The sequence below is a fragment of the Macaca nemestrina genome, chromosome 9 (assembly GCF_043159975.1).
Source record: "Macaca nemestrina isolate mMacNem1 chromosome 9, mMacNem.hap1, whole genome shotgun sequence".
NCBI lineage: Eukaryota > Metazoa > Chordata > Mammalia > Primates > Cercopithecidae > Macaca > Macaca nemestrina.
The window spans coordinates 94440613-94464986 of record NC_092133.1 but is presented as its reverse complement, the minus strand read 5'-3'; the positions used below and the strand labels follow the sequence as shown (position 1 = coordinate 94464986).

The 24374-nt window shown below is 41.0% G+C and overlaps 1 protein-coding gene and 1 long non-coding RNA gene across 6 annotated transcripts in view; one reads left to right on the top strand and one right to left on the bottom strand.

The window, feature by feature from the left end:
- Positions 1 to 24374, bottom strand: part of LOC105499837 (cyclin-Y-like protein 2) — a 50851-nt gene that overhangs the window by 6528 nt on the left and 19949 nt on the right. Inside the window, exons 8-11 of one of the 5 annotated variants that reach the window (XR_011608061.1) lie at positions 20073 to 20239; positions 4980 to 5142; positions 3167 to 3457; positions 1680 to 1752 (exon numbers count right to left, since the gene is read on the bottom strand). Coding sequence is in view for 2 of the 5 variants with exons in the window: in XM_011772646.2 (XP_011770948.2) it covers positions 3347 to 3457; positions 4980 to 5142; positions 20073 to 20239 (441 nt within the window). In the remaining 3 variants the exon portion in view is untranslated. Of the gene's footprint in view, positions 1 to 1425; positions 3458 to 4979; positions 5143 to 20072; positions 20240 to 24374 lie in introns of those variants that run through there. The other 4 variants (XR_011608060.1, XR_011608062.1, XM_071070133.1 and 1 more) reach the window with 4 other exon arrangements.
- LOC139356346 (uncharacterized) lies at positions 17394 to 19045 on the top strand. The gene is made up of 3 exons (XR_011608094.1): positions 17394 to 17503; positions 18749 to 18848; positions 18934 to 19045. It is a non-coding gene; the product is annotated as an uncharacterized lncRNA (long non-coding RNA).

Genomic DNA, 24374 nt, shown 5'->3' with positions numbered 1-24374 from the left:
ACATTGGAAAGTAGCAGAAAAAGTTAAGGGTGAGGCTGGGATAGTCATTGCAACCTCTGCCTCCTAGGCTCAAGCAATTCTCATGCCTCAGTCTCCCGAGGAGCTAGCACCATAAACGGTTGCCACCATGCTTGGCTAATTTTTGTATTTCTAGTAGAGAAGGGGTTTTGCCATGTTGGCCAGGCTGGTCTTGAACTGCTGGGTTCAAGTGATCTGCCCGCCTCAGCCTCCCAAACTGCTGGGATTACAGGCCTGAGCCACTGCGTCCAGCCCTGACTTACTTTTGAAGTCACGAATTTATGTCCAGTGTCCCTCTGCCAAACTGGTTTTTAAATCTCTGACCACTCATATATGTCAGGACTTCTACTTAGTTAATGGCATATTATAAGGTGCAAACCATCTTATAAACAAGGATTCATCATACACTTTTTCTTCTAAGTTTAATGCAGATCATTGATTCTAGTTTGCAATTTATCAAGATAAGATGATGAGTTGAAGATTTTAACTTAGGTACTAAATAATTAAAATGGATAAAAATATACCAATATTATCAGGATTTAGTGAGAATCACTGAAGCTGAGTGGCTAGAATTTTAATTCAGAAAAAACAGTGATTTATTTTTAACTAAAATGTAAGCTTGAAAACAGTGTGCTAACGTCAAATTATGTGGTTTAGGTCACCGTCTGTACAGCAACTTTAATTCTACTTTCTGTACTTCCATATTTTTTCTGTGTAACTGAAAACTTCAAACACCCTCGTTCTAATTCTACACTATTCCTGTAAATCCTTTCTCTTTGGTATATTTATCTAATCTCGTATTCTAATGGGTTTTTCCTCTCAGATACAATAACCAGCTATTCAAAGATGCCATCTAATGCACTATGCCATTAAGTACTGTGGCCAGAGAGTTATTTTAAGTGTAATAAATTTTCTTAAAATTGAGGGCCAGGCATGGTGGCTCATGCCTGTAATCCTAGCACTTTGGGTGGCCGAGGTGGGCGGATTCCCTGAGGTCAGGACTTCGAGACCAGCCTGGGCCACATGGTGAAACCTGGTCTCTACTAAAATACAAAAAATCAGTGGGGTGTGGTGGTATGCGCCTGTAGTCCCAGCCACTCGGGAGGCTGAGGCAGGAGAATAGATTGAACCCGGCAGGCGGAGACTGCAGTGAGCCGAGATCACGCCACTGCACTCCAGCCTGGGCAAGAAAGCTAGACTCCATCTCAAAAGAAAAAAAAAAAAAAAAAAAAAGAGAGAGAAAAGAGATATTACATTTTAAATACAGGCATGGATTAAACCAACTTGTGTATGGTCAAGGCAACTTACAAAAATGCTTTAAGACATATCAAGACTGATTTAAACTATTTAAGTTAGGCAGAGATGCAACACTATGTGAATAGAAGTGTTATAAACACATTTGCCACATTTTAATTAAACAGTTTACTCGGTTTTCTTTTAATATAAACATGAGAAATGAAAACCACATCAATTGTAGCATTTATCTTTTGAAAATAAAACTGCAATCAATACTTCAGTCTCTAAGTTCTGCATTCCATAAATGATATTTTTCTGGAGCTAGTGTTCCTAAGGCTTATGGAGGTTCTTTTTAAATAGCAGGACATGAAATATGATACCTGCACCCAGGTTAACATGTGGGATAATAAAATGTATTACATCACCTACTACTATTACGGTCCAATTCCTTCTAATTTGTTATATGTGAATTAACACAGATCCTCCTCTTCATCACATCTAGGGAAAATAATTTGAGGTTATCAATGCAGATAAAAGCCATCCAAAGAGCTACTTTACAAGAGAAAAGGGAACTTTATAAAAACACAAGAATTCCAAAAGTCTTAGTGTAATTTTAAGCTTTGATACTTGTAAAAGTAACAATGCTACAAACATTTACAAAACATCATTGAAAAGCCTGTTGTATTTTTTTTTAACGTTTATTTAGTTTTGCCATTTTTTTAAGTGACAGGGTCTCATTTTGTTGCCAAGACTGGAGTGCAATGGCTATTTACAGGCACAATCACAGCGCACTGCAGCCTCCAAGGCTAGGCCTCAAGTGATCCTCCCATTTAAGTCTCGTGAGTAACTGGTACTACAAACATGCCTAGCTCCTGAATATTAAGCTTTTAATTTTTTGTTTCACTCCTTCTTGAAGATAGCAGATATTGACTGAAACAAAAAGTTAAAAGCTTAATATTCAAATTCTGCAAAATAAAGCCAGAGGCGGTGGTACACACCTATGGTCCCAGCTACTTGGTAGACTGACATGGGAAGATTGCTTGAGGCCAGGGTTTTCAGGCTGTGGTGCGCTATGATTGTGTCTCTGATTGCACTGTAGCTTGGGCAATATAGTGAGGCACCATCTATTAAAAATAAAAAGAATAAATACAATTACACTTCCAAATGATATTTTGTAAAGATTTACAGCATGTACATATATGCTGCAGTCCTCTGGAGGGCCCAGGCACACTATATTAAAGCTAAAAACTGCCCCGAAACTTTCAGGACACCTCATATTTTATTATTTTTACATAACCACTGGATCACCATGTTGCTTGGCACTATGAAATCATCTTTGAATACGTTTACTTAACAATAAGAAAATTTATCAGCAAATGAGAACCATTATAGTTCACAAGAAATACACCACAGACCTTCATAAAAGTAGATAATCAATAACCAATATTTTCTCTTTTTATGACCCCAAACATGCTAAACTGCTAATAAGAAGGGCTTACAAAGGATGTGAATGGCAAACCTTATCTGGCAGCTTTTGCTTCATGATTGCCAGTAACTAGTAGTTACTGGTAAAAGTAGGAAGGAAGAGCCCTTCCATACCTGACAATTCTGGGTCTGCTCCTAGTGGCTTTAGGAGTTGTTAGACTCCCATGTTTTAACAGTGATACTGCACTGATTCCAAATGCATATGCAGCAATATTGGGGAAAAGAAAAAACATAAAGAAACAGAAAAGTTACCTTTAAAATCTAAAAAGTTAAACTATTGTTTTAAAAGCCTTACATAGTTCACAGCTATCAGCCCACACACTAAGCAAATATCTGTGCGTGGGCAGAAGGAGTCTTCACTTTGGAGTGGTTTTGATAACTCTGTATACATTAAACGGGACAGAAGAGTGTAAGAGTGTGTTGTTACCCTGACAAGGTCCCATTCTTTACTATGAAGTGCAATCTTAGTTTTCCTTGAGTTTACTTGAATTGAGGTGTTTCTTCTTTTGAAAATACCAACTTTTCTAGTTCTTCAGCAGGAGAGATGATATTTTCCTGTCTTTTTTGATGAGGGGTTCAGATGTCACATTACCCCTTATTTCTTCCTTCAGAAGAGGATGGCCTTAGCACGCTGAAGATGAATTAAATCATCAGCACTCAAAGACCCATTCTTGGCAGCACTATAGAAAACTTTGTATTGTTCCATCCTTGAAAAAGCCTAAGAATGTCAAACAGAAAAGAGGTACAATTTTAAAAAGGGTTCCAACTTTTTAACAGTCACCACTGATGATAAGCCACACATGCAACTCCTTTAGATAGTTCAGTTACAGCTACTTTTTTTTTCTTTTTCTTTTTTTTTTTTTTTTTTTTTTTTTGAGGAGTCTTGCTCTGTCGCCCAGGCTGGAGTACAATGGCACAATCTCGGCCCACTGCAACCTCCGCCTCCCGGGTTCAAGCAATTCTCTGCCTCAGTCCCCCGAGTAGCTGGGATTACAGGCACCTGCCACCACGCCCAGCTAATTTTCATATTTTTAATAGCAACAGGGGTTCATCATCTTGGCCAGGTTGGTCTTGAACTTCTGATCTCATGATCCACCCACCTCGGCCTCCCAAAGTGCTGGAATTACAGGCATGAGCCACCGCGCCCGTCCCAGTTATAGTTACTTTGGCTGAGGTTTACACTGCCAAGTTCTGTCACCTCACTAAGGTAATCTCAGGGCTAGAATGAGATTGCTGGAGCAAATGGGAATTTGTTTTATTAAGTTACTTAAAAATTGGGCTCCCAAAGATGTCACAGTATTGTGACAGCCTTCTAAGAGCAGTATCATCTGTTACCTGTGTACTTGTTCCTTAAAGATAATGAATGTACACTTTTGCAAAAAGTTAGTTTATTAGTCTATTCAAACTCTACACAATCTATCGTAGTTGTTATATACTCAAAGCAAATTTTAACGATGCAAGCAGGTGCTGGATTGTATCAAAACATCAAAGAAGTCTAATGACTAAAGCATCAAAAGGCACTACTTCACTTGCACATTAATTATAATAGAAAACGTATGATTTTAAAATACTTCCAAGGTACCACAGAACATGCCTATTTTAAATGTTCATCCTTGTCAGCTATAACTTTGCTGTGTACTTACCAAAAGTCACAAACCATAAATATTACTTTGCCCCATAAAAGTTATTATTTCCAATAAAATCCCATGTACTTCCTGCATCCAGTACTTGAGAAACATACACCTTATACAGTCTAAGTGCAGGTCTCTTGGCTTAGGCACTGATGCTTTGTCTAACAAACCCATGGGACTGACTGCACTGTGGTATATACAGTAGCAAATGACATAAATTTGCAAACTGAATAATAAAAAAAGTCAAGAGTAGTAAGTGCATTATATATGTAGACATTGCTCAGAATACAATAACAAGAAATCATTTACATATGATTTGAAAGGATAAAGGTTCAAATGGGAAAGATTACAAATAAATTAAATTTGATTAAAATATTCTGAATTATGGTCACAAAAGAGAAGATATATCTATAATTTTCAAATAATGTGGATCCTTATAAAAACTGTAAAAGATACAGGAAATAGAATGCCAAAAAGGTAATGAGCTCTTCAGTATGTTAGTTAATTTTGATGCTTTCCATTTTTCTAATCACTACTTAATATGACCTAGTCACAGATGCTGGCATTGGTGTTTGAATGAAAACCCACTTAGTAACTTCGTAGCCTTACCTCCAGCTTCCACGCTCTTTCTCTGTCAAGAAGATAAACTGGCGAATACAGGCCATTGTCATGTGCCAAGCTGCGAAGATCAAAGTAGAATCTGCTATAAACGCTGCCAGTAACGCCAATATTATAATTAATTAGCTTCAAGAATTGCCTTTCCAACTCATTCCTGGGGAAGGAGAAACACAACAAAACCAACACAGGACAATGTTAGTTCAAAAATATTATTCTCATGTAAGAAATGTGGTAAAGCCACCATGGACGCTAATTTATTAGATCACATGAAAGAACTCACACTGTACGGAACCCTGAGATCTACAAGAAAGCATGCAACTTTCCCAGTTTTCTTTGAAAACTTAGAAAAACAAAAACAACATGAATGTAAAAACTGGGTTAATAACTTGATTTTCCCTTGTGCTTTCAAAGACATATTTGAATTTAATATGGAGAAAAATGACATAATCTTAAGAAACATGATAAATTCAGCTTTTTCATTTCTTTGGAAACATGAAAGGATTCAATGGAGAAAACCCTTACAAATACAAACATCCATGGTAAGGTCTTCAATTGTTCCAGTTTCACATGAAGATAAGAACTCATTTCTGAAATAAAACCTATGAATGTATAGAATGTGGAAATGCCTTCATTTACGTGATATTTGCTCCAAGACCTATGATAACACACACTGTAGATAGACCTTAGAAATTTAAGACAGCACACTGGATTGGAACCCTAGTAGATTACCAAATACAGAAAAGTTTTCAGTTTTAACAATTTTTTCAACATTTATGTGAAAACTTCCCCTACAGGGAAATCCTCTCAGTGTTCCTAAATTGGAGAGCCTGATGCAAATTGATTATGGCATAATCTTAAAAAATGTGCATAAGTAAATGCTATACTACTTATAAACATTGTTTCTCAGTGATTCTTCATTTGAAAGGGTCTCTGTCCTTACTTCCACTTATTTTGCAAGAAAACACTGAGATCAGAATTTTGTAGATACTCCTTAAACAATATTAAATGAATTTAATAGGCAGTGTTTTTTTGTTAAGTCAGTTAATAAAATTTTTCTGTTTATTTAAAAATATCACACTGAGCTACTAGAACAGCTCCAAATTCTTTTTTTGAAACAAATACAGGCTATGCAGGTGGATTCCTACACTAATGTCCAAACAGGGCACAGCTGCTTGCAGTCCATTCTGCATCCAGCACCCCAAGTTTGGGATGAGGAGAAAGGGGACAGCCTTCTCTGCACTTGTGCAGCTGACAGGGCCCATTTTTGAGGGTTCCATTGCACAACTCAGACTCCATGCTGACTCCCAAGGCACCGCAATAGTGATCAGATGACAGAAATGATGGATGCCATTTATTAGCTGTCACTCTAATGGGGCAGGAATACTCTTTACACTTCAGACTATAGAAAAATCAAACAGAGGGGCGGAGCAAGATGGCCGAATAGGAACAGCTCCAGTCTCCAACTCCCAGCGCGAGCCACACAGAAGACCGGTGATTTCTGCATTTTCAACTGAGGTACTGGGTTCATCTCACTGGGGAGTGCCGGATGATCGGTGCTGGTCAGCTGCTGCAGCCCGACCAGCGACAGCTGAAGCAGGGCGAGGCATCGCCTCACCTGGGAAGCGCAAGGGGGAAGGGAATCCCTTTTCCTAGCCAGGGGAACTGAGAGACACAACACCTGGAAAATCGGGTAACTCCCACCCCAATACTGCGCTTTAAGCAAACAGGCACACCAGGAGATCATATCCCACACCTGGCCGGGAGGGTCCCACACCCACGGAGCCTCCCTCATTGCTAGCACAGCAGTCTGTGATCTACCCGCGAGGCAGCAGCCAGGCTGGGGGAGGGGCGCCCACCATTGCTGAGGCTTAAGTAGGTAAACAAAGCTGCTGGGAAGCTCCAACTGGGTGGAGCTCACAGCAGCTCAAGGAAACCTGCCTGTCTCTGTAGACCACCTCTGGGGACAGGGCACAGTAAACAATAACAAAAGCAGCAGAAACCTCTGCAGACGCAAACGACTCTGTCTGACAGCTTTGAAGAGAGCAGTGGATCTCCCAACACGGAGGTTGAGATCTGAGAAGGGACAGACTGCCTGCTCAAGTGGGTCCCTGACCCCTGAGTAGCCTAACTGGGAGACATCCCCCACTAGGGGCAGTCTGACACCCCACACCTCACAGGGTGGAGTACACCCCTGAGAGGAAGCTTCCAAAGCAAGAATCAGACAGGTACACTCGCTGTTCAGAAATATTCTATCTTCTGCAGCCTCTGCTGCTGATACCCAGGCAAACAGGGTCTGGAGTGGACCTCAAGCAATCTCCAACAGACCTACAGCTGAGGGTCCTGACTGTTAGAAGGAAAACTATCAAACAGGAAGGACACCTACACCAAAACCCCATCAGTACATCACCATCATCAAAGACCAGAGGCAGATGAAACCACAAAGATGGGGAAAAAGCAGGGCAGAAAAGCTGGAAATTCCAAAAATAAGAGCACATCTCCCCCGGCAAAGGAGCGCAGCTCATCGCCAGCAACGGATCAAAGCTGGACGGAGAATGACTTTGACGAGATGAGAGAAGAAGGCTTCAGTCCATCAAATTTCTCAGAGATAAAGGAGGAATTACGTACCCAGCGCAAAGAAACTAAAAATCTTGAAAAAAAAGTGGAAGAATTGATGGCTAGAGTAATTAATGCAGAGAAGGTCATAAACGAAATGAAAGAGATGAAAACCATGACACGAGAAAACGTGACAAATGCACAAGCTTCAGTAACCGACTCGATCAACTGGAAGAAAGAGTATCAGCGATTGAGGATCAAATGAATGAAATGAAGGGAGAAGAGAAACCAAAAGAAAAAAGAAGAAAAAGAAATGAACAAAGCCTGCAAGAAGTATGGGATTATGTAAAAAGCCCAAATCTACGTCTGATTGGGGTGCCTGAAAGTGAGGGGGAAAATGGAACCAAGTTGGAAAACACTCTTCAGGGTATCATCCAGGAGAACTTCCCCAACCTAGTAGGGCAGGCCAACATTCAAATCCAGGAAATACAGAGAATGCCACAAAGATACTCCTCGAGAAGAGCAACTCCAAGACACAAAATTGCCAGATTCACCAAACTTGAAATGAAGGAAAAAATCTTAAGGGCAGCCAGAGAGAAAGGTCGGGTTACCCACAAAGGGAAGCCCATCAGACTAACAGCAGATCTCTCGGCAGAAACTCTACAAGCCAGAAGAGAGTGGGGGCCAATATTCAACATTCTTAAAGAAAAGAATTTTAAACCCAGAATTTCATATCCAGCCAAACTAAGTTTCATAAGTGAAGGAGAAATAAAATCCTTTACAGATAAGCAAATGCTTAGAGATTTTGTCACCACTAGGCCTGCCTTACAAGAGACCCTGAAGGAAGTACTAAACATGGAAAGGAACAACCGGTACCAGCCATTGCAAAAACAAGACAAAATGTAAAGACCATCGAGGCTAGCAAGAAACTGCATCAACTAATGAGCAAAATAACCAGTTAATATCATAATGGCAGGATCAAGTTCACACATAACAATCTTAACCTTAAATGTAAATGGACTAAATGCTCCAATTAAAAGACACAGATTGGCAAACTGGATAAAGAGTCAAGACCCATCAGTCTGCTGTATTCAGGAGACCCATCTCACACGCAGAGACATACATGGCTCAAAATAAAGGGATGGAGGAAGATTTACCAAGCAAATGGAGAACAAAAAAAAGCAGGGGTTGCAATACTAGTCTCTGATAAAACAGACTTTCAACCATCAAAGATCAAAAGAGACAAAGAAGGCCATTACATAATGGTAAAGGGATCAATTCAACAGGAAGAGTTAACTATCCTAAATATATATGCACCCAATACAGGAGCACCCAGATTCATAAAGCAAGTCCTTAGAAACTTACAAAGAGACTTAGACTCCCATACAATAATAATGGGAGACTTCAACACTCCACTGTCAACATTAGACAGATCAACGAGACAGAAAGTTAACAAGGATATCCAGGAATTGAACTCATCTCTGCAGCAAGCAGACCTAATAGACATCTATAGAACTCTCCACCCCAAATCAACAGAATATACATTCTTCTCAGCACCACATCGTACTTACACCAAAATTGACACATAATTGGAAGTAAAGCACTCCTCAGCAAATGTAAAAGAACAGAAATTATAACAAACTGTCTCTCAGACCACAGTGCAATCAAACTAGAACTCAGGACTAAGAAACTCAATCAAAACCGCTCAACTACATGGAAACTGAACAACCTGCTCCTGAATGACTACTGGGTACATAACAAAATGAAGGCAGAAATAAAGATGTTCTTTGAAACCAATGAGAACAAAGATACAACATACCAGAATCTCTGGGACACATTTAAAGCAGTGTGTAGGGGGAAATTTAGAGCACTAAATGCCCACAAGAGAAAGCAGGAAAGATCTAAAATTGACACTCTAACATCACAATTAAAAGAACTAGAGAAGCAACAGCAAACCCATTCTAAAGCTAGCAGAAGGCAAGAAATAACTAAGATCAGAGCAGAACTGAAGGAGATAGAGACACAAAAAACCCTCCAAAAAATCAATGAATCCAGGAGTTGGTTTTTTGAAAAGATCAACAAAATTGACAGACCACTAGCAAGACTAATAAAGAAGAAAAGAGAGAAGAATCAAATTGACGCAATTAAAAATGATAAAGGGAATATCACCACCGACCCCACAGAAATACAAACTACCATCAGAGAATACTATAAACACCTCTACGGAAATAAACTGGAAAATCTAGAAGAAATGGATAATTTCCTGGACACTTACACTCTTCCAAGACTAAACCAGGAAGAAGTTGAATCCCTGAATAGACTAATAGCAGGCTCTGAAATTGAGGCAATAATTAATAGCCTACCAACCCAAAAAAGTCCAGGACCAGATGGATTCACAGCTGAATTCTACCAGAGGTACAAGGAGGAGTTGGTACCATTCCTTCTGAAACTATTCCAATCAATAGAAAAAGAGGGAATCCTCCCTAACTCATTTTATGAGGCCAACATCATCCTGATACCAAAGCCTGGCAGAGACAAAACAAAAAAAGAGAATTTTAGACCAATATCCCTGATGAACAGCGATGCAAAAATCCTCAATAAAATACTGGCAAACCGGATTCAGCAACACATCAAAAAGCTTATCCACCATGATCAAGTGGGCTTCATCCCTGGGATGCAAGGCTGGTTCAACATTCACAAATCAATAAGCGTAATCCAGCATATAAACAGAACCAAAGACAAGAACCACATGATTATCTCAATAGATGCAGAAAAGGCCTTTGACAAAATTCAACAGCCCTTCATGCTAAAAACGCTCAATAAATTCGGTATTGATGGAACATACCTCAAAATAATAAGAGCTATTTATGACAAACCCACAGCCAATATCATACTGAATGGGCAAAATCTGCAAAAATTCCCTTTGAAAACTGGCACAAGACAGGGATGCCCTCTCTCACCACTCCTATTCAACATAGTGTTGGAAGTTCTGGCTAGGGCAATTAGGCAAGAGAAAGAAATCAAGGGTATTCAGTTAGGAAAAGAAGAAGTCAAATTGTCCCTGTTTGCAGATGACATGATTGTATATTTAGAAAACCCCATTGTCTCAGCCCAAAATCTCCTTAAGCTGATAAGCAACTTCAGCAAAGTCTCAGGATACAAAATTAATGTGCAAAAATCACAAGCATTCTTATACACCAGTAACAGACAAACAGAGAGCCAAATCAGGAATGAACTTCCATTCACAATTGCTTCAAAGAGAATAAAATACCTAGGAATCCAACTTACAAAGGATGTAAAGGACCTCTTCAAGGAGAACTACAAACCACTGCTCAGTGAAATAAAAGAGGACACAAACAAATGGAAGAACATACCATGCTCATGGATAGGAAGAATCAATTTCGTGAAAATGTCCATACTGCCCAAGGTAATTTATAGATTCAATGCCATCCCCATCAAGCTACCAATGAGTTTCTTCACAGAATTGGAAAAAACTGCTTTAAAGTTCATATGGAACCAAAAAAGAGCCCGCATCTCCAAGACAATCCTAAGTCAAAAGAACAAAGCTGGAGGCATCACGCTACCTGACTTCAAACTATACTACAAGGCTACAGTAACCAAAACAGCATGGTAGTGGTACCAAAACAGAGATATAGACCAATGGAACAGAACAGAGTCCTCAGAAATAATACCACACATCTACAGCCATCTGATCTTTGACAAACCTGACAAAAACAAGAAATGGGGAAAGGATTCCCTATTTAATAAATGGTGCTGGGAAAATTGGATAGCCATAAGTAGAAAGCTGAAACTGGATCCTTTCCTTACTCCTTATATGAAAATTAATTCAAGATGGATTAGAGACTTAAATGTTAGACCTAATACCATAAAAATCCTAGGTAGTACCGAGGAAAACCTAGGTAGTACCATTCAGGACATAGGCATGGGCAAAGACTTCATGTCTAAAACACCAAAAGCAATGGCAGCAAAAGCCAAAATTGACAAATGGGATCTCATTAAACTAAAGAGCTTCTGCACAGCAAAAGAAACTACCATCAGAGTGAACAGGCAACCTACAGAATGGGAGAAAATTTTTGCAATCTACTCATCTGACAAGGGGCTAATATCCAGAACCTACAAAGAACTCAAACAAATTTACAAGAAAAAAACAAACAACCCCATCAAAAAGTGGGCAAAGGATATGAACAGACATTTCTCAAAAGAAGACATTCATACAGCCAACAGACACATGAAAAAATGCTCATCATCACTGGCCATCAGAGAAATGCAAATCAAAACCACAATGAGATACCATCTCACACCAGTTAGAATGGCGATCATTAAAAAGTCAGGAAACAACAGGTGCTGGAGAGGATGTGGAGAAATGGGAACACTTTTACACTGTTGGTGGGATTGTAAACTAGTTCAACCATTATGGAAAACAGTATGGCGATTCCTCAAGGATCTAGAACTAGATGTACCATATGACCCAGCCATCCCATTACTGGGTATATACCCAAAGGATTATAAATTATGCTGCTATAAAGACACATGCACACGTATGTTTATTGCGGCACTATTCACAATAGCAAAGACTTGGAATCAACCCAAATGTCCATCAGTGACAGATTGGATTAAGAAAATGTGGCACATATACACCATGGAATACTATGCAGCCATAAAAAAGGATGAGTTTGTGTCCTTTGTAGGGACATGGATGCAGCTGGAAACCATCATTCTTAGCAAACTATCACAAGAACAGAAAACCAAACGCCGCATGTTCTCACTCATAGGTGGGAACTGAACAATGAGATCACTTGGACTCAGGAAGGGGAACATCACACACCGGGGCCTATCATGGGGAGGGGGAAGGGGGGAGGGATTGCATTGGGAGTTATACCTGATGTAAATGACGAGTTGATGGGTGCAGCACAACAACATGGCACAAGTATACATATGTAACAAACCTGCACGTTATGCACATGTACCCTACAACTTAAAGTATAATAATAATAAATAAATTAAAAAAAAAAAAGAAAAATCAAAGAGAAACACCTTGGCTAGACTAAACCCATTTTATGTCATGTCTTTTGGTAGGATGCTGGCCTTTCACAGTGTTTCTCGTAAGCTGGAAACGAAACCCCAAGGTGCTCCGCATCTGTCACCCCTGGCCAGAACAGAATGTGGGGATGAGTTGAATGTGGTGAGAGGGGAACAGGCTGGGAGCAGCCCTCTGCCACATGATTATTCATCAGCTGTCCTGGCCAAAGATTTTTGTTTGTTTGTTTGTCTTGAGACAGGGTCTTGCTCTGTTGCTTAGGCTAAAGTCCAGTGGCATGATCCTAGCCTTTCAAGTAGCTGGGACTACAGGTTCATGCCACTTAGCTGGGCTATTTTTTAAAATTCTTTTTGTAGAGTCAGGGTCTCACTTGTTGCCCAGGCTGGTGTTAAACTCCTGTGATTAAGTGATACTCCCACCTTGGCCTCCCAAAGTGCTGGTATTACACACACAAGCCAGTGTATCCAGCACTTTGTTAAATGTTTAAATAAATATAAAACTAGAGTAATCTTACCACTTTCATAGTAATCCCTGTAAAGATTTAACTGTATAAAAACAATACCTCAGCAACATATTTGGTTTCTTGGTTTTAAAGTTTTATCCATTGGCTAAGTCAGCAAATGCTTGATGTTCTCCAGTATGGAAAGCAGTCAAGATATAAGCAGATATGTGGTTTTCTCATTTGTTTAACTGAAAACCTAACTGAAACTTTCAACATTAATTTCCTATTCATATAACCATAAGACTATAGGAATGCAAATCAGATAATGCTTTAATAATCAGCTAATCAGGACTTAATTTACTATAGGAATATATGCACTTTATAATCTCTTATGTTTTTCCATAAACATATTTTAAATGTATAAAATACAGTATTTTATATAATTAACATGTTATTAATAGAGACTTAGTTATTGAAGAAAACCATTATGCCTAAAGGATATGTATCTTCTTAGTTTTTTGTTGTTTTTTAAATGGCTGAATAGCATACCCTTTACAGGCACAGCAAATTTTCTGAATAGGAGTTGCTCAGTTTAACTTGTATGTATGTACATGTGTGTGTGTGTGTGTGTGTGTGTATAAATATATACAAAATCCTCATAGCTTAGCTCCCACCTATAAGTGAGAATGTATGATACTTGGTTTTCCATTCCTGAGTTACTTCACTTAGAATAACGGCATAGAGCTTCATCCAAGTTACTGCAAAGGCCATTATTTCATTCTGTGTTATGGATCAGTAGTATTCCATGGTGTATATATTCCAAGCTTTATCTACGCATTCATTGATGGACATTCCATATTTTTGCAATTGCAAATTGTGCTGCTATCAACATGCATGTGCATGTGTCTTTTTCATACGACTTCTTTTGTTTTGGGTAGATACCCAGTGTGAGATTGCTGGATTGAATGGCAGTACTGTTTTCCATAGTGGTTGTACTAGTTTACATTCCTATCAGCAGTGTAAGTGTTCCCTTCTCACCTAATCCATACCAACACGTATGATTTTTCAATTTTTAAATTATAGCCATTCTTGCAGGAGTAAGGTGGTATCACACTGTGGTTTTCATTTGCATTTCCCTGATAATTAGTGATGCTTCTGAAGGAAAATATATACTAACAAGACAAACAGATGTTGAAAAGTTTTAAGAAAAATCTGATAAACACTAATTCTTAAATGGTTCAATTTACAGTCTAAAAGAGATCATTACAATCAACAGCAGAGGGACAAGATAAATGTACATTACACACTTTGTTGCAATGTTTTACAATTTCTAAAAATCGTGAACAGGGCTCCTGTTCAGAGCATACATCCGGGTGCTTCTGCATTTACAAACAGCATTGTGTAGAACTGGAGCCGGCTTCTGCCACCACTGCTTCTGGAGCTCACATCTGTGGAAACCCGCACATTTCTCTGCATATTCTCTGACCTTGTAACTAGAACTAGAGCCCCACCAGATTAGCTGCTGGTTTTGAGAACAATTTAGCCGCCATTATAACGGAGCTAAGTGTTCATAATTACAAATTTTGCTCCCTTCAAGAAACCAGTTTATAGACTGATGACAGCAGTGATTAAGAGCACTTTAGCTTCTGCAGCTTTCAAAGTACTTCTATTTGTTTCAAATTCATTTTCTTTTAACATCCTTTGCTAAAATGGCTACTAGCGATATCACCATGACAACTCAGTTTCTACTATTAGCAAAGCAGTAATTTAGTAGCCATTTCAAAACCAACTGACCATCACTAGTGAGTCTCTTCTTAGAAACAAGAATCCTCAATTCACTTGTAAATATACAGTGTAGTAATTCTGAATGAAAATCTTTAAATATGTTTTTGGAGTATATTATAGGTGTATATATTTATGTGGTATATAAAATATTTTGATGACTACAATGTGTAATAATCACATCAGGGTAAATGAAATATCCATCATGCCTCAAGCATACTTTTATTTTACAAATAATTCAATTACACTCTTTTAGTTACTGTAAAATGTACAATTAAATAATTCTTGAGTGTTGTCACCCTGTTGTGCTATCAAACACTAGATTTTGTTTATTCTTTCTCACTATATGTGTGTACCTATTAACCATTACCCCTTACTCCTCATCCCCCATACTACTTTTAGCAGCCTCTGCTAACGATTCTCCTACTCTATATCTTCACGAGTTAAATTGTTTGAGGCCGGACTCAGTGGCTCATGCATGTAATCTTAGCACTTTGGGAGGCTGAGGCAGGTGGATCACGAGGTCAAGAGTTCGAGACCAGCCTGGCTAGCATGGTGAAACCCCATCACTACCAAAAAATACAAAAATTAGCCGGGCATGGTGGCACGCATCTGTAATCTCAGCTACTCAGGAAGCGGAGATAGGAGAATCGCTTGACCTCAGGAGGTGGAAGTTGCAGTGAGCAGACATAGTGCCACTGCACTCCAGCCTGGGTGAAAGAGCAAGATTCCATCTCAAAAAACAAACAAACAAACAAACAAACAAACTGTCTTAATTTTTAGCTCCCACAAATAAGTGAGAACATGTGAAGCTTGTTTTTCTGTGCCTGGCTTATTTCACTCAACATTTCCATCCATGTTCTTGCAAGTAACAGGATATCATTCTCTTTTATGGTTGAATAGTACTCCATTGTGTATATGTACCACATTTTCTTTAGCCACTCATCTGTTGATGGACATTCGGAATGCTTCCAAATCTTGGGTGTTGTGAATAGTCCTGCAATATACATGAGAGTGCAGGTATCTCTCTGATATTCTGACTTCCTTTCTTTTGCATATATGCCCAGCAGTAGGATTGCTGGATCATATGGTAGCTCTATTTTTAGTTTTGAGGACCTCCAAACTTTTCTCCATAGTGGTTGTACTTAAATTACATTCCCACTAACCTTGTATGAGGGTTACCTTTTCTCTGTATCCTCACCAGCATTTGTTATTGGCTATCTTTATAATAAAAGCCATTTTAAGTGGGATGAGATGATCTCTCATTGTAATTTTGATTTGCATTGCTCTGAAGATTAATGATATTGATGTTGAGTATCTTTTCATATACCTATCTGCTATTCATATGCCTTAGTTTCGAAACAGGGTCTCACTTTGTCACTCAGGTTGGAGTGCAGTGGCACAATCACAGCTCACTGCAGCCTCAATCTCCAAGGATCACGTAAGCCTCCCAAACAGCTGAAACCACAGGCACGTGTCATCATGCCTGCCTAATGTGTCCTCTTCTGAGAAATGCCTATTCAGATATTTTGCCCATTTTAAAAAACAGATTATTAGATTTTTTTTCTATGGAGTTCTTTGAGCTTCTTAAATATTCTGGTAATTAATCCCTTGTCAGATAGTTTTTAAATATCTTCCCCCATTCTGTGAGTTGTCTCTTCACTTAGTTGATTCTTTCCTTTGCTGTGCAGAAGCTTTTTAACTTGATGTGACCTAATTTGCCCATTTTTGCTTTGGCTGCCTATGCTTATGAAATATTCGAGAAATATTTGCTGAGTCCAGTATCCCAGAGAGTTTTCCCAATGTTTTATTTGTTTCATATTTCAGGTCTTAGATTTAAATAATTTTTTTAATTTTTAATGTTTTAAAAAATAGAGACAGAATCTCACTTGTTCGCCCAGGCTGGTATTGAACTACTGGGCTCAAGCAATTCTTCTATCTTGGCCTACCAAAGTGCTGGGATTACAGGCGTGAGCCACTGCACCCAGCTGAGATTTAAATATTTAATCCATTTTGATTTGACTTTTGTATAAGGTGAGAAAGAGAGGTCTAGTTTCATTCCTCTGCATATGAATATCCAGTTTTCCCAGAATCACTTATTGATGAGACTGTCATTTCCCCATTGTATGTGTTTGGCACCTTTGCTGACAATGAGTTCACTGCAGATGTATAAATTGGTTTCTGGGTTTTCTATTCTGTTCCATTGGTTTATGTGTCTGTTTTTATGCCAGTGCCATGCTGTTCTGATTACCATAGCTATAGAGTATAATTTGAAATCAGATTTCGTTTGTTTTTTGCTCAGGATAGCTTTGGATACTCTGAGTCTTTTGTAGTTACATATAAATTTTAGAATTCATTTTTTATTTTTATTTCTGTGAAGAATGTCATTGTGTTTTGCAGACTTGTAGAGGTACCACATTGGTGGTCAGAGACCAGACCTGAAGGAATTCTCTGGATTAGCAGACAGGGACTCACTTCTTCCCTCACTTTCCCACAAATGAAGTCTCTCTCTCTCTGCTAGGCTGCCTGGGGCTCAGAGAGGAGCAATACAAGCACCCCTGTGGCCACCACCACAAGGACAGCACTAGATCTGAAGCTGGTCCAGCACTGTGGTGGGCCAAGGCCCACTGTAACAAGTACCTGCTGCCACTCAAGTCCCTGGGGCTCTACAATTAGCAGGTAGTAAAGCCAGCCAGGCTTCTGTCCTTCCTTTAAGTGCAGTAAGTTCCCCAGGTCCCTGGATGGGTTAAGAGGTGCTGTCTGGGAGCCAGGGCTGGAGTCATAAACCTTAGACATCTACCTGGTGTTCTGCTCTACCATGGCTGAGCTGGCACTGAATCTAGCAGGCAAATCCATTCCCACTCTTCCCTCCCCTTTGCCCAGACAGCCCAGGTGTCTCCACATACACCATCATCACAGTCCCATGGGGATTACTGTCAGGTCATCACTGATGCTCACTCAATGCCCAAGTGCTCTCAGTCAGCTTGTGGTGAATGCTACCTGGCCTGGAACTCACTCTTCAGGGCAGCGGACTCCCCTCTGGCCCAGGGTAGGTCCAGAGATGCCATTCAAGAACGAAGGCCTGAATCGGGGACTCCAACAGTCCACTTGGTGCTCTTCTCCACTATAGCTGAGCTGGTATCTAAGCTCAAGAAAAATCCTCTTAACTCTTCCCTCAGCTTTTCTCAAACAGAGGGAGTCTCTCCTCATAGCCACCACAGCTGGGAATGTGCTAGGTCACACCTGCAGCCAGCACATCTCTGAGTCTCACTCGAGGCCCACGGCATGTACTACCTGTTCACCACTGGTGATTCTTCAGGGCCCAAGGGCTCTTTCATCAGAAAGTGATGAATCCAGCCATTACTGAGTCCCTTTAAGGCAGCAAGTTCCCTTCTGGCCCAAGGTTTGTCTAGAGATGTTATCCCAAAGCTGGGACCTGAAATGGGGGTCTCATGACACTGACCTCTCCTGCTGTGGCTGAGCTAGTATCCAAGTTGCAAGACAAAGTCCTCTTTCCTCCCCTCAAGTGGAAGAAAGAGGTCTCTGTCAGAGCTGTGAGCTGCACTGTCTAGGACTGGAGGAAGGGTGGGCAAGCACTCCCTAGCTGCCCCAGCTGCCGTCTCTGTAGGTCACATTCCCCTAAATACACTGTCTCCAAGCACAGCACAGCAGTCCTTGTGGCCTAGACAGACTTACAGGTTTATTAAGGACTCCAGAGTATTTTATCCCACAGTAGCCAGTAACCTTTCACAACTCAAGTTCCACCCACTGGGATGAACAATTCCTCTCTGGCTAGGGCTAGTCTAAATGTTTCCTGTGTGGGTGGGCACTGGATGAGAGCAGTCTTGTTTTGCTTTCTGCTACAACAAGGCAGCATTGAATTTAATGCAAAGTCCCACAGTTGCTATGCTCTCCTCACCACAGGTCCACTGCTGGGACATGGGGAAGGGGTGGCATCAGCAATTCAAGACTGTTTTTTCTACACTATTCAGTGCTTCTTTCAGTGATATGAAGTTAAAACCAGGTACTGTAATTGCTTACCTGATTTTTAGTTCCTATGCAGGTGCTTTCTTTTGTTTAGATAGTTGATAAATTTGCTATTCCTGCAGGGAGCACAATTGGCAGAGACTGCTATTCAGTCATCAGGCTCCACCTCTGGGACTGCGTACATTCTGAAAGACAGTCTTAACTGCAGTAACAGGCCAATGTAAAGAAATAAAAATAAAAAATAAAAACAACAACCCCAAACCTCTTACCACTGTCTGTCATGATCTTGATCTTCATATGCTGCTCAATGTCATCAAGAGGTGTTCCTTCAGATTTCCCTAAGTGTCACCCACAAAGCCATTCTCGCTGTCTAGTGGACACTGTGAGAGCCTCTGCTGGAAATGCCTCCCTGGCTCTCTCTGCATACCAGCTCCAAGGCCCTTCCCTTTACAGCAGTCATGAGGCCAGACTGGAAGAAAGACCCCAGGAAGCTCCTGTTTCAGTATCATGTTGGTGCCATCTGTGAGCAGCCCCATGACTCAGCAAGATTTCTTGCACTCTCACAGGTAACACGGGGCCCCCAAAGTGCTGCTGTGGTTGTATGAGGTGCCCTGGGAACCTCTTGAGTGTGGTGAGCACTGGATAATGCTCCAGCAATGTTTCTCAGACTGCCTGAGGGGGAACACTGGAACTTCGAACTCATCAGCCCAATTTCTAAACACATGCAACACTCCTATTGGGGATGGGACAGGGGCACAGGGATCTGCGGCTATTCTGTATCTCAAGGTTTCTATAAAACAGAACTTCAGATAAAAGCAGGGGCAACACTAGCAAAAGCAAATTCACAATGTGTAACTCAGGGTGAAACTACACATTTTTCACGGTCCAGAGGTCCTAGACCTGTGCTCATTACAAAGAGACTGAAACTTGCACACAGCTTTGAAAAAGTCATAAAGATATTTAGTGTATTATTATATTCTGGTAGTACACTGGTAAGATAATGCCAAAAATATTCACCAGAAAAATACTTTTCAACTTATGAGATTATTAAGACATCAATTTACCAAGACCTACCAGCAAACAATGAAAAATATGAACCGTTGTTCTAAAGCTGGATGGAAAAAGTATGTGGTGTTTACACCCATTTTCTTTATCTGCACAATATAACCTTTAAAAATATTTCTTAAAGTGTTTAAGTTTATGGGAGCACATAAAGTACTGAAAAATGATTAGAAAGTTCACAAAAACCGTACAAACTCACATTTCTTCAACTGTAATGTTCTCAAAGAGCTTGCAGTAGTCCTCATTCCACACAGCCATATCACTCCAAACCTTGGAGGCAAGAAGAATGGCTCCCAAGACAATCCTCTTCCAGTTAGTTGGACAAATGTCAATATCAGCATAACTTATAAGTCTTTCTATGTAAATCTGCAAAACAGAGCACTGGCCTTTGATTTAGCTCAGTTTAAGTGCTGTGATAAGAACTCTTATGAATGACAGATTTCTTCTGGTTTTGACCAGAAAGTAAGTGCTTATGCTTACATTCTACAGAGATTTGCTTGATCAGGCCGAACAAGGGGCCATATCACAATCGTAGGTCAGATACTTCTGCTACCTACTCTGCCCATGGAAATTCACAGCCCAATTTTGGTCACAAGAATGACCGTACATCTCAGCCAAGGGCATCATGAAGACAGGAAGTGTTGTCACCTTCACACTCATAAAAGACAGTACACATACAGGCCCAGTGTGGATTAAAGTCATTCAATAAATCCTTAAGTGCCTACCACATGTAATGTCTCATACGGAGCTGGTAGGTAGATGGGAATTTTACAAGTACATCAAGCTTGAATATGTAAAACCGATGTGATAGTGAGCAAATGTTAACCTCCTTTTCACAAAAACTCACCCTTCTGTGGCACTAGCTTAAAAAACTGCTGGTCAAGACAGCCTCCCAGTAGCTGCTGTGCAGAGCAACATGGCAGGCACAGGTCTGTGGGGTTATATAACATTCCCCATATTCAGTTGCTCACTTGATAAGAAATACATGTGTATAAAGGATGGTCTTTCTCACAGCCCCTATTTTTCACATCTTCATGTTCACTTCATAAAAATTTATTCTGTCTTACATCATCTGCAGCTTAGACAATTCTGTTGGTTTTAAGGTGGAAACAGCTGCCAGTCTCTGTATCCCTGGGATTCCTCTAAACCTGCCAGGCAGTTGGCGAGACAATTCCATGAATTGCTTTACATCTATCAAACATCTGTCCTACAAAGAATTGGGCAAAGTGAACACTTGACTAAAGATTAAAGGTGAGCTGTGACGTGTTATTACCTCAGAGGGTGCTCTGCAGAGCTGTATGTCTGTGAGCTACTTGAACTCTTTACATCAAAACAGAAAGACAAAACTTTATATAAATAAGCAAGTTTATTCCTTGTCTGAAGGGTATCAGATGCAGAACACTGCCAGATCTGATACTGATCCGAACACTGCCAAACTCAAGTATGTTTCAAAAACAAATGGCTATTGAACATGACATTTTACAGATTCTGCTCCCTTTCTCCCAAACTCTGCGCTTTGAAATATTTCAAGAATGAACCTCCCTCCCAGGGTCCAACTGCGTAGGAATCAGAGACCTCTGAAACAACATAGCAAGCCCTCTACTTCCTGTCCCCTTTCCTGCTAAGCTGCTGACCTGCTGACACTCATCCATGCCACGTGCCCTTCTGGGTAAGTTTGAGAATTCTTTATTCCCACTGACGCCAACTCTTCCCTCAGTGCAGTTGATCCCATCTCACTTTTGCAGCACACTATTCCCACAATCAACTCTTTCTGGAGAATTTCTTCCTCTCTACCAGAGATTCCCTCCAAATTGTGTTTCCTTTGTCCCCATCCCACTCCCTACTCCTCTCCAACTGTGTCCTCTCACTGGTGCTCACAGCACCATCCCCTCATACCAGCTCCTCATCTTCCATCTCTGCTTCAGCTACACTGCCTGTCCCTGCTAACATGACTCTCCCAAGGCTCCTCTTGCCAACAGGCATTTGTCTCTTGTGCCTTCACGCTGACAAAATAAAGCTCTGCATCCATTGCCATTTGCCTAGGTGTTGGGGCCAAATACCTGTATTTCAGTTCCCCTACTCCAATCTGTGTGCAATGCCTCTTATGTCTACCTTCACTGGTAGTCTGCATGGTTTGATGGTGACCCACAGTCTGTCACTGCTCACCTGTATTACCCTAGTTGCTTCTTAACCCTCCTCGCTGCTTCCACTCTGCCTCCCAACTATGGCTTACTGTCCCCAAAGCAGCCAGTAGAACCTCTTCATTTAGAGTACGGCACTCCCCTGCTCAAGATCTACCATGAGCTTCCCATCAAACTGGACTAAAACCTTAACTTCTTCCTACGGCCTATAAGCCAAAAGGCCCTGTGAGCTATGGTACTGGCTGTGGGGCCTCATCTCCACTGTTTCCCTCATTCTTCACTCTGACCATGCTGGTCACCTTGCCATTTGTTCCTCAAACACATTTCTGTCTGTCTTGGCAGTCATCCTGCTGCCTGCAATGTCAGCACTCTTACTCGTCGTTCCTTCAGTCAGGTCACTGTTCAAATGTCAGCTCTCTAGAGAGGCTCTTCCTTATCATTCTATCTAAAATAGCCCCCAATCACTCTGTAACCCTTTATCCTGCTTCCTCTTCCTGTTGTTTCATACTACCTGAGAAAATACTTAAGTTCCATCTTCCTAGAACATAAGCTCATAAAAGCAAGAACTGTGTTCCACCTGTCCTTTCCTCTACCCAAGCACTAAGAAGAGTGGCACAGAGTCAGCATCCAGTGAGAGTTCACGAATCAAGTCACTGCTCGGCAGCATTCAGCACTGTGACCACAGCTTCTCCTATCTTGAACTCTCTCTCCTTTTATCCTCTTCTGCTTTTCCTCTTCCCACTCTGGTAGCCACTCCTCTGGGTGCTTGTCCCTCAAATGATAATAGTCTTTACCGACCTATTTTCTGTTCACTTTATCTGTTTTTGAGACAGGGTGTCACTCAGTTGCCCAGGCTAGAGTGCAGCCTCCACCTCCTGGGCTCAAGTGATCTTCCTGTCTCAGCCTGCCATGTGTCTGGTGCCACAGGCACGTGCCATCACGTCCAGCTAATTTCTTAAATTTTTTTTTGTAGAAATGGGCCTCACTTTATTGCCCAGTCTGCTCTTGAACTCCTACACTTGAGTAATCCTCTCAACTTGGCCTCCCAAAGTGCTGGCATTACAGGCATGAGATACTGTACCTGGCCTCACTTTTTGTTTTCTTAAGATACCAGGTCTCGGCCGGGCACGGTGGCTCACACCTGTAATCCCAGCACTTTGGAAGGCTTAGGCAGGTAGATCACGAAGTTAGGAGATCGAGACCATCCTGGCTAAAACAGTGAAACCCCGTGTCTACTAAAAACACAAAAAATTAGGCGGGCGTTGTGGCGGGTGCGTGTAGTCCTACCTACTTTGGAGACTGAGGCAGGACAATGGCGTGAACCTGGGAGGCGGAGCTTGCAGTGAGCCGAGATCGCACCACTGCACTCCAGCCTAGGCGACACAGCAAGACTCCATCTCAATAAATAAATAAATAAATAAATAGGCTGGGCGCGGTGACTCACGCCTGTAATCCAGGCACTTTGGGAGGCCGAGGTGGGTGGATCACAAGGTCAGGAGATTGAGACCACGGTGAAACCCAGTCTCCACTAAAAATACAAAAAATTAGCCGGGCACGGTGGTGGGCGCCTGTAGTCCCAGTTACTTGGGAGGTTGAGGCAGGAGAATGGCGTGAACCCAGGAGGCAAGCCTTGCAGTGAGCCGAGATCACGCCACTGCACTCCAGCCTGGGGGACAAAGCAAGACTCCGTCTCAAAAAAAAATAAATAAATAAAAATAAATAAATAAATAAATAAATAAATAAATAAAATGAGATACAGGGTCTCATCATCTGGCCCAGGCTGGACTTAACTGCTGGGCTCAAGTAATTCCCCCACCTCAGCCTCCCAAGTAGCTAGGACTAAAGGCATGAAACCACCATGCTCAGCTTGTCCAATTTCATTCTACACATTTTCTCAATATTTAAACAGCTGCTGTTGCTCTTCATTCTGTAGCTCCACGTCAGATTCATGCTCTAGTCCTGTATACCCAAATGATGACTAGACTCTGCTACTGTGCTCTCTCAAAGGCACATCAAGCTTAGCCCATGTACAAAACTCTCCCTTTTCCAATCCAGCTTTCCCTCCTGCATCACCTATCTCTGTAGAGCTGGAGGCACCATCCTGCTTCCCTCTAGCATGTACTAAGAGTTCCAAACAACCTGCAGCTCCTCGAGAAGGCCTGTATCTGGTCCAGTGCCCTTTCAGGGCTTTGATTCAAGTGCACAGCAGGCGCCTTCTCCCCTAGAGTCTAACTGCTTGCTAAAGAAGTATTAACCTAAGTATTTTTTCATTCCTTGCCATGCAGTTGACTTTCCTATACAGGTTTGTTGTGGGAAGGAGTAAGACTATTTTTAATAAATTGAACAGAATTTATTATTTA